General features: G+C 29.7%; 2 protein-coding genes across 3 annotated transcripts; both read left to right on the plus strand.

Moving 5' to 3' along the window:
* The first annotated feature begins 7,863 nt into the window (after positions 1 to 7,863).
* Positions 7,864 to 12,082, plus strand: LOC102586367 (zinc finger CCCH domain-containing protein 53). 2 transcript variants are annotated; one of them, XM_006365565.2, is made up of 9 exons: positions 7,864 to 8,735; positions 9,792 to 9,974; positions 10,059 to 10,238; positions 10,330 to 10,433; positions 10,511 to 10,768; positions 10,855 to 10,996; positions 11,218 to 11,448; positions 11,528 to 11,604; positions 11,696 to 12,082. In XM_006365565.2, the coding sequence occupies exons 1-8, from the start codon at positions 7,915 to 7,917 to the stop codon at positions 11,559 to 11,561; spliced, it is 1,953 nt and encodes a 650-aa protein (XP_006365627.1). In that variant the 5' UTR covers positions 7,864 to 7,914; the 3' UTR covers positions 11,562 to 11,604; positions 11,696 to 12,082. The 2 variants fall into 2 exon arrangements, with proteins under 2 accessions (XP_006365627.1, XP_006365628.1); XM_006365566.2 differs by having other exon boundaries at positions 11,221 to 11,448.
* A 3,493-nt stretch (positions 12,083 to 15,575) lies between these two features.
* Positions 15,576 to 16,036, plus strand: LOC107058612 (fe(2+) transport protein 1-like). The gene is made up of 2 exons (XM_015304507.1): positions 15,576 to 15,632; positions 15,731 to 16,036. The coding sequence occupies exons 1-2, from the start codon at positions 15,576 to 15,578 to the stop codon at positions 16,034 to 16,036; spliced, it is 363 nt and encodes a 120-aa protein (XP_015159993.1).
* Positions 16,037 to 17,000: the final 964 nt, after the last annotated feature.

A 17,000-nucleotide genomic window follows, 5' to 3' on the forward strand; every position in this document is an offset into this window, starting at 1 on the left:
TTTTTTTCTTTACACTAAGGAATGAAAGAAAAAAATAAAATAAAATAAGAAACTCAAATAATTATAATCAAAGAAGTCAAAAAATAATTTATGTATGAAAAAGATTAAAATATACTTTGAACTTTGCTAGAAGAATCATATATACCCCTAAATAATTTTTAAGAAAATTAAAAGTAAAAAATATAAATTTAAAACTATTTTTTTCACTTCCGTTAAGTGAAGGGTATATGTGAGCTTATTTGTAACGGTAGGGGTATATGTGAGCCGTTTGTATAACGGTAAGGGTATATATGAGCCACTTTCATAACGAGGGGTATATCAGCTCCAAATGACAAAGTTGAGGGGTATATCAGCCCCTTTTCCCAAAATTGAAACATGAAATATGAATATAAAGAGTCCTAGTCAGCATTGTTTTGTCCAATTATGTGAAAAGACAAATGCCACCAAAAATATAGAGAGAAGAAAGTAAGATAAAGACTAGACATTTTTATTATTATTTTGAAAGAAAAAGGCAAACTACACATTCCCCAATGTTGCAGTTTTTCTTTTTTTTTGCACAGCAAACTAAGCTTTAATTCTTGTGCTGCAACAGCACGTACGCCATTTGTTTTTATTATATTTGCTATACCCCACCCCCCACTTGTCCCATATCCCAACCACAAATTTTCTTTTTTGAGTTTTTTACTCTGCGATACTTGATATTGTCATTGTACTAATTGTATTATTGTAATTTTTATTTTGATTTGATATTCATTATTATACATTATTGTTTTCAATAATTTGTTCTGATCTATGTTGTTTATTCTGTTTCGATTTATTGTACTATTTTGTTGTTGATTGTTGATCCTTTTGGTAGATTTTGCATTGTTTTTTTGTGACTGTTGTGTTTTTTTTTTTATATCTGGAACTGTTGCATCTAAGCCAAGAGTCTTTTGGAAATAGTCCTTAATACCCTTCACGAGGTACCGATAAAGTTTACATACATTCTACCATTCTCATACTCCACTTATGAGATTTCATTGAGTATGTTGTATTATTGTGCTGGGAAGTTCCACTAGTTAGAGTTAAACGTTTTCTATCAAATATGACTTCATATACATGACTCAAATATCGAGATATCTAATTATTAAAGATAAATGAGTAATGCAGGATCATTTGACAATTGATCAGAGTTATGCAAATTTTAATAATGTATGAATTAGTTATGAATCCATGTATAATTCATGCAAGTATTAGTTATGAAGTATTTAGTTATATTTGTTTGGTGTGAGGGATATAAATAAATAATCCTTGGATAAAAAAATAATCAAGTAATAAAATGTTGATATTTTGTTTAGTTGTCATGTTTGAGATAACTTATCACATCATTTATATCATGTAATTAATTATGGGATAACTTGCTCCCAATCAAATGACCCCTGAATAGTTATACATTCCACCTTCTATCTTACATAAAATAACGCTTAGGTTCCCTCATAATTTATACATGTATTAGTGATACAATTTTTAAAATTGTCAACCAAATATCATATTAATTTTATACATGAATAACTTATTTCTTATCTACTTACCAAAGTCCAAGTGTCATATAAGTTATGTAAAAATTAATACATAGACAAATTATTTCTTTTTCAGCTACCAAATGATCTTTTACCGTTCTATAACAACCTTTAATAGTTCCAATCATAGTTCTTTATGGAATCCAAATTATATAAATTTAAGTGTCTATTTGTATATAATTAAAATTGAAAAACATATCAATCAAAATTAAATTAAAAAAAATACATTTATGTTTTATGTGTTATATCTATGTGTCACTGCTCTAGTTATGTACATGTGTATCCCTAAATATTAACCAATTTCTTGTCTTTCATGTATGATAATGTTTGTGCTCCCTAAAGTCTAAAGGAAACTTTAACAGCAGCAACTAGTAAGTACTCATTTATTTTTAATCAGATGTTTCAGATTTGAATCTCTTTGGGTATGGAGTCACTTTAATAATGCTTTACCCTTTTATGTGTGACTTTCCAATTTAAATTTAATTGGACTCTAATAAAAATATCAAATATCAAACACCGAATAAAATAATAAATAAATCAATCTCTTCCAATACCAACTACAATCATTTGGAGGTTGATGAGCTCAAGTACTAGTATTGATCATCATGTAAACTCCGTGCATCCATTTGACCCATAATCAGGGTCGTCTTAACCCTTAGGCCACTAAAGTCATCGCTTGGGGCCTCATATATTTTGGGGCCCCATTTAAAAAAAACAATTACTTATATATGTTATTTTTAAAAAAAAGATATATGTACTACGAGTGTTATGATTTCTACTAAGGAAATTGCATATGAGATGAAAATAAACCTGAATTTTGTAAGAAACAATTTGATGAAAATATGGATAGCGAAATCACCAAGTTCCTTGAAAATCTTTTAGAGTTGATTGTTTTATATATGTAGAGTAGATCAAACTATTTTTTTCACTTCAAAATCGATTTGAACCAATTGAAGCATATGGAAATATTTTTGATTTCTTATTCAGTGGTAAAATATTGAAATCACTAGATGATGAGAAATTAAAAAATATTGTCTTAACCTTAAACTTTCTTTAACACGTAATAGTTAATCTAATATTGATGGTTTAGAATTATTTTTTAAATTAAATGTGTTTAGGGAAATAATACAAGTAGAAGATAATATTCTAACGAAAATACTCAATCAAATAAAAAGACTTGATTCTTTTCCAAATACACATATTGCTTATAGAATAATGTTAACAGTTCCTGTAACTATTGCCTCAGTCGAAAGAAGATTTTTTGAAATTAAAATTGTTTAAATCTTTTTTAAGATCAACAATGTCTTAAGATAGATCGAATGAATTAGCTATATTATCATTTGAAAAGAAATTATTAAAAAAAATTGATTATAAAACAGTATCTAATGACTTCGCATCTAAAATAGCTAGAAAAGTAGATTTTAAATAAAAGTAACATAAAAATCATATTTGTATGTTATAACTATAGTTTGCTTAATTGCACTCCATAACAAATTTTATGTTTGCTATAGAGCTTTTGATTTGTATAATTCGCTACAAACATCTAATTTTATATAAATTGTTCAGTTTTGTATAAATTCATTTATACATTGTAATCTGTATAATAAGATATGTATTTGTATTATAAATGTATAGGAAGAAAATATATGTATTTGTATTTGTATATACACTTCTCTCTCGCTTTATACAAACACAAACGCATTTTATACATTTTATATCGAAATGTATAAAATGGCTAATTGTATACCGAAAATGACTAATTGTATACCGAATCAGATGGCAAAAAAAAGAGATGTTTGTTGCGAATTACAATTAAAATAAACTATGGCTATAACATTTAATTTGAATTCATAGTTTATTATTTCATACAATTTTCCATAAAAGTATATATGATGAAAAAAATAAAATATTAAGGTCCCTCTCTTAAGTTTTATTTTAGACTCCCAATATTGTTGAGTCGGCCTTGCCCATAATCAATCTTTATCAGTCAGTTGCCATAAAAAAATTTAATGATGTAATATTTCACTTCTTATATCATCTCACATTCAGTCCACTAAAATTCTTTGGCATACAAATGAAACTAAGTGGGATATTTTTTCACTTTGTTTGAATTTTTTTCAATTTAAACTTGTGTTTAATCATATTTTTTACTAAAAATATTTAGAATTTAAATACTATATTTTTCTAAATATTTTTACTTCTTTATTAAAGTACACAAATAAAGTAAATCCAAAGAATATTTTCCTACCTGCCAAACACACCAACTTCTTTTTAAAATAATTGTATGTTGATTTGTTTCATGAGTTCTAGAAAAAATAAAAACAATATATTAATGAATTCCTCTAATTAAATATATATAAAATAAAACATCACACATACACAAGTTCCACTGTCTACAGGCAACAGTTCTCCATGCCCACCTCTATCAAGGCAGTCTAAGATTGAACAGACACTTTGACCTTTGCCCTATATTTTTTATTTTGGTTTCCCTTCGTTGTCCGATACTTACATTGAAATTCAATTGAATTTGAATCCACATCAATAAGTTTCATATTTGAGGTAAAACGCTCCCTAACAAAGACAATTTTGTACCCAAGAGGACTCAAACCCCAGATGTTTGGTTAAGAATGAAAGAGTACTTACCATTCTACCACAACCCGAAACCTTTACCTTGTATATTTTGCCAAGTAACATCATCCTTTTAATTTTATTTTATTACATCTAGATAGAACAAGAAGATTACAAGGTGTAGAATCAAACTTTTACCAACAAAATAAAATTTCAAATAGTTAATAGCTAATAAAATCTGCGCCATATAACATGAATCCTTTCTTGGTCCTAGGTGATCTTTTATCACTACATTTAAATTTTGGTAGACAAAACTTCTCAATACTAAAGATAATATGCTTTCTATAATAATAGAGAAATAATGAAAACACTTTTAAACTTGACGTAAATTATTAGTTTCATTTTTAAACTATTGACAATCTAAAAAATACATCTTTATTTGACTAACTAAACTTAGATATACCCTCAATCTGTCACATGGCATAACAAATGATCTCAAAATTTTGTAAGAACATTTTACTCTTAATAAAAAGCCGAGCGAAGTGTTGAAAATATCCTAAATTTAACAAGAATTTAGGGGTATATTTCACTCATGGTGCAAAATCGGTGGTGTATTTAAGTTCATTTAATTAAGTAAATGTGTGTTTTTAAAACTATTAATAGTTCAAAGATAAAATTAATTATTTACATTAAATTTAGAAATATTTTTAATATTTCTCTTATAATATAATATTATAGAGATAATAAGCACTTGTAATATTATTGAAATACATAAAAAAAAATCTATTATTTTTAGAGTTTTTTTTTGAGAAAATAGTCAAATGCCCCCCTAAACTATTAGTCAATTCTCAACTACACACTTATACTTCACGGGGGTCCTATTATCCCCCTGAACTTTTTATTTTACATTTGTATGAGAAGTATTGGGACAAATCTCTCCACATAAAAAGGACTTTTTAGTCCACTCCAAATGACCAACTCTCAATCAACCACTACATATTAGGATCCAATTATTGAATTAATCTCTCTTTGCTATAAACACTCCTTGACTTCGATTATTTTTCGAACTTCGTTAACGTAAAATGTTTTGTGAATCAGATTGTGTTTACTTATTATAAATATTTTATTTTATCTTATTTTTAATTACTCCGTTACATTCTTTTCGATCATTTTCACTTATTCAATATTTTAAAAATAAAATTTTGTTTTTACATGTCTATGTTAACATATGAAGAAAAAGTAATTATGTTTTTCATGTTTTATCTTCAGTATTAGTTATTTGTTAATTTTAAATTCATTTTAAAGATCTAAGACTAAACAACAATTAATATGAGTATCATTATAAAATATTCATATTAATCATTTTAAGTTATGTGCAAAGTCCAAAGTGGACAAGTAAAAGTGAAGGAAGGGATATATGATTAATTTTGATTAACACAGTAAATACTAATAATTGAAAAATAATTGTAGATGTTGAAACTAATTTTATAGCTAAAATTATTACTTATTTGGATTGAGGAAATTTAAAAATGATAATAATTATTTGGTGTCCTTGGTAGTTGGTGAGAAGACTGTGATATAACTTTTTTTTTAAAAATAATTAAAAATGAGTGAAATGTTCTTAAAATTAGTTATAAAAAATATAAATTTTTATATAAAAGTAAATAGAGATAACTAAAAGTTATGTTATGGAGGAAGTATCTCATAAAAAAAATATTAGGATAAAATCGTACTTTTTTTAATCAAACAAAACATCTTATAACTTTTAAGTTGTCTGATTTTGGATAATAATAACTTTGATATTTATCAAACGTGTAAAGAAATTTATAAAATATTTAAAATTTACGAGTTTAACCAAACACCCTTTTATTTCTATTTCATTTTGTCTCTTATATTTCAATATTTTTTTTAACCTCATTCATATTCCATTTGTTGAAAATATTGTGGCATCTATAAATTTGTAACAAAATATTTATTATCTTTGTGTTCCTAAAAATAATAATACTTAGATGAATTGTTAATTGAACTTAAGTTTTTAAAATAATAGGTTGTTGTGTAAAAAAGAATATGAAAATTGAGAATAGATAAATAAATATACTCTTAACTGTCTTCAAAATAATTAAAAAGAAGAGAGGGTGTATGATTTTTTTTCCATCCGATATAAATCAAGCAAGTAAGTTAAGTAAGACAAATCAATAATCGTTTTACCGATTCAACTACGTGCAGAACACTATGCCCATAAGCTCGGCCGAATCGAGTTGTTTGGACCCCAAGCGACAAAGAGACAAACTATCAGACCGAAGAAGCAGTGACTATCATTACTAAAGTCCAATAATTACGAACAACCTCAAGCTGATAGCCCAACTCAAGTTGAATCAGTAGAGATTGAAGCCAAGCTTAAAAAGGCGAATCAAGGAACTCAATTCATGGAATAACAACTTATGATTTATTCCATTAACCACATGTTTTCCTTTTGTTTTAATTTGAAATATGATTAATTCATATACATATTGAAAAAAATAATTTAAAATAAAAAACTCTTTTTATAAAAAAAAATAATTATACTCAAAAAACATATTTTTTCATGGGATGTCTATTATATCCCATTCAAAGTCCCATAGACCCACACACTTGTATAACATAAGGTATATAATGATTGCACGAATATAAGACCAACCCATCATTGCCTTTTATAACATGGTTGATATCTTTGCCATCCTCTTTCTAATAATTTCCCAAAAATAAAATCCACAAAAAAACATTTTTTTCTATATAAATCATAGTACTACTATTAATTTCTATGTTTCAAAATAAATAGTACTATTATCTTATCTTTTTGATACTTATTAAAAAAATAATAAATATTTTTTATGATGTATTTCAATTTTTTTTTCTTAACATGAAATATTCATATCAATTAGAGTATTATTTTATAAGAACGTACAAAATTCAAGTTTAACAAGTAAAAGTGAATATATAGAATATAAATAATTATTTGAAATATTTTTTAATTAAAATGATACTACTTATTTTGGTACGAAAAAAATATTATCCTAATAAAATACCTCCTCTAACATCCTTATTTTAATTTGTTTAAATAATACTTTTTTTTTTTAACGAAAGAAATATTATCCTAATCGAACATCTCCTCAATTTTTTTTAAAAAAATAAAGCCATATTTATTTTGGGACAAAAATATTAATAACATACCCCCTATAATAGCTATGTTTTTTTTTTTGTTAAAATGACATTTAATTCAGAATAATTTTTTTATCTAATATAATACTCCATCCAATATTCATTTTTTTTTCAAAGCGTTACTTATTTTGAGACAGATGAGACAAAAATATTAATAAAATATCCTCAATAATAGCAATAATTTTTGTTAAAACAATATTTTTTTCGGAACGAAAAAAATATAATCTCAATAAAATATTTTAATAACAATATTTATTTCGAGACGAGATCTTAATAAAATACCCTCAATAATAGCCGATTTTTTGTTGTTAAAATGACACTTATTTCAGGATGGAGAGATCTTGATAAAATACCCTTAACTATAGCCATTTTTTCTTTGTTATTAAAATGACACTTATTTCGGGACGAAGATACTGATAAAATACCCTCAATAATAGCTGAATTTCTTTTTATTAAAACGGCACTTATTTTGGGACGGAGATATTGATAAAATGCCCCTCTAAAATCTTCTTTATATCATCTTTCTCATCAACCTCTATTTAAAACCCTAAAACCTCTTTTTGTTTAAGGTGGAAAAAAAAAAATCACCATGGATTCATATGAAGCAACAAAAACAGTTTTATCAAGAATTGAAAGCTTGGATCCAGAAAATGCATCAAAAATCATGTGTTATTTACTTACTCAAGATCAAGGTGATAAGGAGATGATAAGATTAGCATTTGGTCCAGAAAATCTGTTAATTTCTATTATAAATCAAACAAAAACTCGTTTAGGACTTTTATCAAACAGTTCATCTGCACCTACAACACCTTCATCTTCTTCCCATTTTGGTTCCAATAAACTCAACCCATTTCCTCAATCTTCACCTAGAATCATGATTCCGAACAATGGGTTTCAATCTTCACCTGTTTCTTCTCCATGGTCAGGTGGGTCACCGCCAGTTTTTTCAAGAAGTCCTAGACCCGTGTCGTATGCTGCTGTTGTGAATGGTTCTGGGTATGAAGAACAGTTGTTTGACCCGGTTATGAGTCCGAGTGGAAGAAGTGATTCAATGGGTATGGGTTTTTGTGAGGAAAATCAAGAAAAACAGTTACATCGTAGGAGTTGTTCAGTGAATGATGTTTTTCTTGGTGGTGGTGGGTGTGAGGAAAATGGTGGGTTTGGTTGGAGGCCTTGCATGTATTATGCTAAAGGGTTTTGTAAGAATGGGAATAGTTGTAAGTTTATGCATGGTGGATTTGGTGATTCAACAGATGAGTCTTCTGGGAATGTTGAGTGTTTTGATGAGATTATGCGTGTGAAAGCGTTACAACAACAGAGATTTGCTGCTGCTTCTCAGTTTATGGCTTCTGGAGGTCGTCATCCTTTTGGTTTCAACAGATGCATGAATGTTTACAATGATAATCAAAGGTAGCTTTAATTGAGTAAAGACTGTTCTTTTTTTGCTTGTGTTTGGTTGTATTTTGAGTAAAGTTGTTGTCTTTGGTGTTTTCTTGAATCTGGGTTTGTGGGTCTTGCATTCTTTTAACTCTGAAATTATTATGCATAATGTAACAACTAATCTTTACACTTAAAGCTCTAGCTTGACCATTTTTGATGTTGAAAATTTGAGCTTTTGAAGTTGTGGTTTGGAAATGCATTTTAGTTGGAAAAAGTTTGAAGTCCTGTGAGTGGAAGTTTCAAAAACCCATATCTTGAAAATATTTGATGAAAATCAAAGTCTGATCTAATTTCATGGCCAAACAGATATTTGAAGATACAATTCTCAAAATCTATGGCCAAATGCTAGCTTAGTGTGTCTACTGTCTAATGGTTAGTTAAAATACTAAGCCTTGTGATCTCTGGGAGGTTAAGTATTTGAACTGAGTTGATGAAAAAAGTTTCACCTTTTTAGTTGAAACTTTAGATTTTTGGGGCTAGCTGGTGGCATTGGGGTGATATTTTCTTGTGTTGTTTTGATTTGGAAGAAAGTTATCTACTTTAGCGTGTTCTTGAAAATGGACTTTTGGGTGTTGCATTGTTTTGATTCTGCCATTTTTAGCATAGTGTACCAACTAATTTTCAGTTTGGCTAGAGATTTGTATGTCAGTTTATAGGCATGAGGTTTTGTGAATTCCTAGTTGTAGGTGGCCCTGAGTTGTCCCTAAAGGCAAGTTACCAAGTATTGAATGAAATGTCCTAGACATTGTCAAATGTATGTTGAGGATTAATATGCATGATCCCATCTAGTTTGGGATTGCGACTTTAGATTTTTTTTATAAAAATGTTTTCCATGTAAATTTGTGACGGATTCTGGATGTAATGATGACATTCTGATGCTTTATAGTCTATTTACTTGCTCCATGTTGTGTGAGCCTGTGCTGTTATGTACTGTTTAGATTTTGGGTTGAGACATTATTGAGGTTGAGATATTGAACATTGGCTATGCCTACTTAGTTACTGTTATTTTTATGGTCTGAATTGCAGATCGGCTGCAGCAGCATTAATGATGAGTGATGAGTTCCACAAACATGGTCGATCCTTACCCGACAGAAATGAATTTTCAGCAATGGCGCTGGTTGGAAATTCGAGTTCTTGTTTGAGACAAATTTACTTGACATTTCCTGCTGATAGCACATTCAAGGAGGAGGATGTGTCTAATTACTTTAGGTTTGTGCTCTTCTTGCTTGTATTTGATCAATGAAAATCAAGTTGAACGAAGAATTGACTTTAGCCCTTTGATTTGTTTTGAAGTATGTACGGGCCAGTGCAAGATGTTAGAATTCCATATCAGCAGAAGCGGATGTTTGGATTTGTTACGTTCATCTACCCCGAAACTGTGAAGCTTATTTTGGCCAAAGGCAACCCTCATTTTGTGTGTGATTCTCGTGTGCTCGTTAAACCATACAAAGAAAAGGGAAAAATCCCAGACAAGTATGGAATCATCGTCATTATCTTCTGTTTTGATTGATTTCTGATATATACATCTTGCATGACTAATATTCCATTCTCAATTGAATTGAAGGAAGCAATTTCATCTACAGCAGCAGCCTATTGATAGAGAAGAGCTCTCAGCATGTTTAAGTCCCTCAGGGATTGAGTCTAGAGAGATATATGACATTCCCTTTGGTGAGAATACTAGCTAGATTACCATTTTTCTTCCAATTGTACGATTGAGACACTTAAAAAGTGTCTTTTCTGTGCAGGAGGAAGGATGTTTTATAATCCGCATGAGATGTTGAGAAGAAAAATGGAGCAGGATGCTGAACTGCAGCAAGCGATTGAGTTTCAAGGCAGAAGGTTAATGAATTTGCAACTGATGAAGAACCACCATCACAATAGTCACTTCCATCCCAGCGTCGTCTCTCCAGGTGTTCCATTTGCCTCCCAGATGCAAACTCAGTTTCAAAACCATCAGGGTTTTGTTTGTTCGTCTAATGGCATCAACCAAGAAGCCTTAGCAGGTAAACACTTGGAACAAACACTTCTTCGTTTTCTTTGTTTTTTTTTTTAATTATAAAGTATTGATTGGTTTTTTTTTCTCCGGCAGAAAATAATGGTGTCCAGGAACCCATTAAACCCCTAGCTAATGCAGCTGATGAGAATCAGGAGATGCCACATACAAATAACAGAAATGGCAGTTGCAGCAAGGAGCAGGCCTCAAATACTGACAACTCCGATCCTCAAGATAGGTACTAAACATCAAATTTCTTTGATGAAACTCTTGAGGTTTATCAAAGTGAAGTTTTCAGTTATGTTGCTATATTTTGATGCCTTCTCAATTAGTTTTCTCATCGAAGATGCTCAAAGTATGATGGCATTGTTTCTTTGCTATGTAATGTGTATTGGTTCAATTCTCTTGTTATTATCTCGGATTCTTTCTAATGTTTCTGAAATTTCTTTGTCCTTGAAGCAGCTTTGACCACAACCTTCCTGATAATCTATTTGCTTCTCCTACAAAATCGGCTGCAGAACAACATGTTGCGTTTTCAACTGATTCAGCTGCAGCTGATGTTAGTTCCGCAATACCAATGCCTGCTACTGCTACTACTACTACTACTACTACGAACAATATCCCTATGCTTCCCACCACTTCTGCCTTCAACATGGCTTCTCTCAAATCATGTTACTTTCAGGTTCCAAGGTAGTACTTAAAACTGTAGCCGTGTTCTTCTCTTGCTTGGTTTCAATAGAGCACTTAATGTGAGGTTAACATTGATCAGGTTTACATCTGGCCAAGAAGCCACTGAAACTTAAGTGTTCCAGTTGATCATCGTTAGCGAGGAAGGGGATTAACTCGGTAAAATATCTTGTAAATTAGATTCGCTTTCATCTTTCTTATCTATAAATAAATATACTTAACAAGATTCTCATTGTGTTTGTTTATGCAGAAATGTTGGTAGCATTATATACAAGTAGTAAAAGCCCTCTAGCTGTATAGCCAAAACACAACAGAAGAAAAGATTTGTAAGGAAGATCTCCTCAAGATTATTGCCATCATCAATACCATACTACTTACAACAAAATACATAATGCATAGGTAAATGACAGATGAACTGATTTATGGGAAATGGGGTCCCTTTCTTTGTCTATTTTTGTACCCTCTTTGTAGTTTGTGTGCTGGACCACACAGAACACAATACCATAACAAAGGCTAGTAATAGTAGTAGTATCCATTAGATATTGTAGTACCTTTTTCTTTCTGCCTTTTTAATCATAACTTGCTGTCATGTAAAATTTTGATGTAGAAAAATTATATATCTTTTAGATTTGCCTTATCATGAAAAAATTGAAAGTCTTGATAGATTACCATGTTTCTACTAAATGAGTGTATATAGATTTAGCTTGTCAGCAGTTAAAAATCTGTTGCAGCCACTTGATTGAATGATCCATGAGGGATCCAAAAAGGGAAGACTTGGTAAAGATCTCCCTTTTTCCATCTTTCATCAAGGGAAGAATGCTTCTCCTTCTGTTGTTTCAATTTGTTTGTCCCACTTTGAATGCATTATTTCTTTTCAAGACTTTTCAAGACTAACAAATTGAAGCGAAGGAAGTAAAATATTATACTTTTTTCATCTTTCATCATTCATAATGAGTAGAGGGTGGGGGGTTAAAAATAAAGTTTTCTTTTTATGTATTTAAAGGTAACTTTAGAGGACTATTTTGTCTCATTTTGTGGTGTTTCCTTTATGTGGACATGAAAGGTGAAGGGCCATACAATCACATGGCTACTGACACCATTTGAAGGTACCCACACCACACCACATCACCATAAGGCAGGCTCCTTCCACTTTGAGTACCCCATAGACTTATTCAAACTTGAATATATGTTTGGCCTTTTGTTTTTATGGGTACTGATGTCCTTTCTGTTTTGTCATTCTTAACTTTAATCTACTGTCCACATGTGCCCCCAAATTTGCTCCTTTTCCCAACAACTATTCACTACTCCCTCCATTTGATTATTGTTTTGAAATGGTAGAGAGTTATGAGGTCTCATGTTCTAATTTCAACCGAGATAGAAATACTAATTGATTCGTTTCATTTGTTCTTATCTTGATTGACAATGGTAGGAGGTTGAAGAATTTTCATGAAATTAGTCGAGGCATGAGAAACTGACTGTGGATACTATGATCATATTAGTTCTAATTAATATGATGAAAAAATGTATTTTAAAATGTTAGTCATAGTTTGGGTAGCGGCTGCCGATTTCCCTTGTCATAAAAAAGAAGAAGTTAGTCATAGTTTCTATAATTTAATTCTCGACAAATGAAATGTGCAAGTATGAACGAGGGGTCAGATGAGTAAAAATAATGAATGATATTCAAATGAATATTTGTTACCTTTTACTAGTAATTAAAAAGAACTTACTTTACATTCTATGTATAGTTTGATAGTTGAACTCCAATCTCTCATGGTTTTCATCCTTTAATATTTAAATATGTATTCTCACCAACATTGTATTCTTTTAATCTCATTTTTTTTACATGCTTCTTAGAAAAAATATTAATCAAGTCATTTATTTTTATTGATGCCTTTAAAAAAATATAGGAGAATTCACCTGAGAATATTCACAAAGTTCAATGAGTTCAAGAAAATAGATTTAATGAAATTTTGAAGAAAAAAAATACTGTGAATTATTCAAGAGTCATGAGTTTCATATTCAAATTTTAGAGAAGACAAAAATACCACTTTTTGTGTTTTATTTCACGTGACACTATTTGATTTAGCATAATGGTTAAGAAAAAAAGGTTTTTTTATAAAATTTGTGGTCTAAAATAATTATTAGATATTTATGTGGTTGAAAATTATTTCATTAAGGATAAAAATAACATTTTAAAGTAAATTTTTTCTAGTTATAGTAAGGTAACATTCTTTTTGGACGGACTTAAAAGATAAGTGTGTTGCATAAAATAGGATGAAGGGAGTACTTGATTTTTCTCATCTGTCCTATCTTGATTGACAATAGAATTCCTATGAAATTAGTTGAGGTGCGTGAAAGCTGACCTAGACATTACGATCACATATTATTTATAAAAGAATACTATTAGTTGTAATTAATATAAAGATAAAATACATCTTTAAATACTAGTCAAAGTTTCTACAGTTTGATTCTCGAGAAGCGAAATGTAACAACTAAAAATAAGGAAGTTAGATAAGTAAAAACAACGAGTGGTATTCGAGCTAGTTCGTGTTCGATTCGATCATTTTATTGGGTATTTGTTACCTTTTACTAGTATTGATAATGTTAATATTGGACATATAAAAAGAAATCACCTTAAAATATATCTTATCACCAACACTATACTCTCTATATCTCAAATTATAAAAGTATCTATTTTTTAAAATTTATACGCTTCTTAAAAAATATTAATTAGGAGAAATTTTCAATATTTTATTTTTATTTATATCTTTAAAAAAGAGAGGAGAATTCAGCCACCAAGTTCAATGAGTTCAAGAAAATGGATTGTGTAGCTCAACTAATATGCATGTAACCTTAGCTTATAATATAATATTATTTTTGTGAAAAAAAGAAAAGAAGAAAAAGGACTTTCTTAGTTGCATATGTAACCTTAGCTTATAATATAATATTATTTTTGTGAAAAAAAGAAAAAGGAAAAGGACTTTCTTAATTGCATATGTTTATGATTTTTTTTTATCTTTAATTCATATATTATACTCCCTCCGTTTCACAAAGAATGACCTCCTTTTCCTTTTTAGTCAGTTTCAAAAAAATGACCTCTTTCCTTTTTTGGTAACATTTTACTTTTTGCTTTCCACGTGGCATGTTTAAGACCACAAGATTAAGGACAATTTTGTACATTTGACATAACTTTAATTTAGGACCACAAGATTTAAAAGTCTTCTTTAATTTCTTAAACTTCGTGCCAAGTTAAACCAGACCAATCTTTTTGAAACGGAGGGAGTATTATTTTTGTGAAAAAAAGAAAAAGGAAAAGGACTTTCTTAATTGCATATGTTTATGATTTTTTTTTTTTTAAATATTTTTTGTAAAGTCCTATATTTCTTATCAAGAATAAATGCACTTTTTCTATCTTATTTTAATTGTCGTTTAAACTTTTTTGATACTTAATAAAAAAAAATATAAAATATAATTTATCGAGTGAATCAATCTAAAATATTAACCATACGCGCCTTACGCTTAATGCCACGTAGGATAACAAGTCATCTTAACCATATGTAAAACTACATATTGCTACTGATTTTAACATTCACTGCACAGTTAAAACAATGACACCACACTCATAGCGTATGCTTGCCATACTTCCTATTCTACCCCTCATCAAACTAAAGAATTACACTCTCTACTACATTAACTTAGATTAAACACAAGGGTAAAAATGTCATTTTCAATCAACTAGCTTAAACTTCAAAATTCTTATAAGATCTTTAGATAAGACTCAAATCAAAATTCCATCAAGTTGTTAATTAACTTAATATTTCAAAATTCTCAAATGGCTATTTCTTCCAAATTTGTTGGTATTCTTCTGATCGTCATCCTTATCTCTTTTCCATCGAAAATGAAAAGTGAATCTGAAAATAATAATACTACAACGAGCTTACACAAACTAGCCGAAAGCCCTATCTAAGAAAGTGGCTACTAGCTCAAGTGCTGGTGAAAACCTCGCTTTTTAATGTGGTTCAAATGATGATCGACAAGGATGTACAAACAATAAAATATGGGGCATTAAAGTTGAAACTTAGGTTTTGGAGCTAGGAATAATTGTGCACTCAGTAGTGATAGGATTATCCATGGGTGCATCTAATAATCCATGTACAATTAGGCCATTAGTAGCTTCTATATGTGAGGTTGCATCCTCCAGGTATATATTTTTGATTGATTGCGTATATACAATAATAATAACTATGTCTCAGTTTTGTTCTTTTTTTTTTTTTTCCGCGTTTAGGCGAACTATGGTATGAGGATGAAATCAATGTTGGTGTTATTTTTCTCAATAACAACACCATTTGGTATAGCACTTGGAGTTGGATTATCAAATGTGTATAGTGATAATAGATCAACATCACTCATAGTGGTGGGATTGTTGAATGCATGTTCAGCTGGTTTATTGAATTATATGGAACTTGTGGATCTTCTTTCATATGATTTTATGGGTACCAAATTGCAAAATAATATGAAGCTTCAATCTTGGGCTTATCTTGCTGTTTTATTAGGTGCTGGTGGAATATCTGTTATGGCCATATGGGCCTAAGTTGGTTTTATTTTCAACTCCTTTTTTTTTTTACGATCAGTGCTGCGTGTAATACATCTGACTACCATATATATGGCCATATGGGCATGAAATTACATTTTAGTTTTATTTCCATCATCAATGTATAGTTATGAGTAGTGGAAATAATGTGTAATTTCTTTTTTCGATTCATTTTAAATTCGTGTTACCAAATTAAATATCTGAATTCACTTTTTATGTTGAAGCTTAATTGATTTGAGTTGTTTTTGCGCCTTGAACTAGGATAATTTCAAACTAGAATGATGTGGACCTCCGCATATGTAGTGGCCAAGCAACAAATTCATTGTTCTTGCAAGTCATGGTATTGATCGCGGGAAGGACAACATCTTCACAACTCGAATGATCAGAAAGTTTCATAAGTAAATTAATCAATCTAGGGATAATTTCAGAGATCTCCCCTCAGGTTCGACTATATAACAATAACCTCCCCTGTGGTTTGAGATATTACATTCATCTCCCTTATTGTATTATTTTTGTAACAAAACTATTTTAGGTGATATATTCTCCTTAATTTACCGAAACTATCCTTATTTGCCATCTTTTATTATACTCTGCTTTTAAAATAGAAATCTCCTCTCAAAGTTTTTAAAATCGAAGAAAATTTCAAGCAACAGTCATCTTTGTGTGTAGCAAATATGTGTAATTCCTGCATAAAACATTCTTTTTTCTGCCTTTAAACTTTTGCTAATAAGAAATAAAGATTAACATATAAATTTCATATCCTATTAATGTTATTAAGCCAAACCTGAGGGGATATCTCTGAAATTATCCCATTAATCTATTGTAAATAAATAAGTTCGGCCAGTAGCCTCCAAGAACTCTAATAATACATATTGAGTTTATCTTGAAGCGCCCTACAAAATTTTGATATCTACGTGTTCTTCTATCTTGGATATTAAAATGTTAATTTTATTTTAATATTTGG

Source organism: Solanum tuberosum, unplaced genomic scaffold (genome assembly GCF_000226075.1).
Source record: "Solanum tuberosum cultivar DM 1-3 516 R44 unplaced genomic scaffold, SolTub_3.0 scf00559, whole genome shotgun sequence".
NCBI classification, from domain to species: domain Eukaryota; kingdom Viridiplantae; phylum Streptophyta; class Magnoliopsida; order Solanales; family Solanaceae; genus Solanum; species Solanum tuberosum.

Bases quoted from the DNA above. Each gene is read 5' to 3' on its own strand.
- LOC102586367 (XM_006365565.2), top strand. From the start codon at position 7,915: ATGGATTCATATGAAGCAACAAAAACAGTTTTATCAAGAATTGAAAGC. The intron at 9,975-10,058 runs GTTTGTGCTCTT...TTTGTTTTGAAG, and splicing joins GATGTGTCTAATTACTTTAG to TATGTACGGGCCAGTGCAAG. The intron at 10,239-10,329 runs GTATGGAATCAT...ATTGAATTGAAG, and splicing joins AAGGGAAAAATCCCAGACAA to GAAGCAATTTCATCTACAGC.
- LOC107058612 (XM_015304507.1), top strand. From the start codon at position 15,576: ATGGGTGCATCTAATAATCCATGTACAATTAGGCCATTAGTAGCTTCT. The intron at 15,633-15,730 runs GTTGCATCCTCC...TTCCGCGTTTAG, and splicing joins TAGTAGCTTCTATATGTGAG to GCGAACTATGGTATGAGGAT.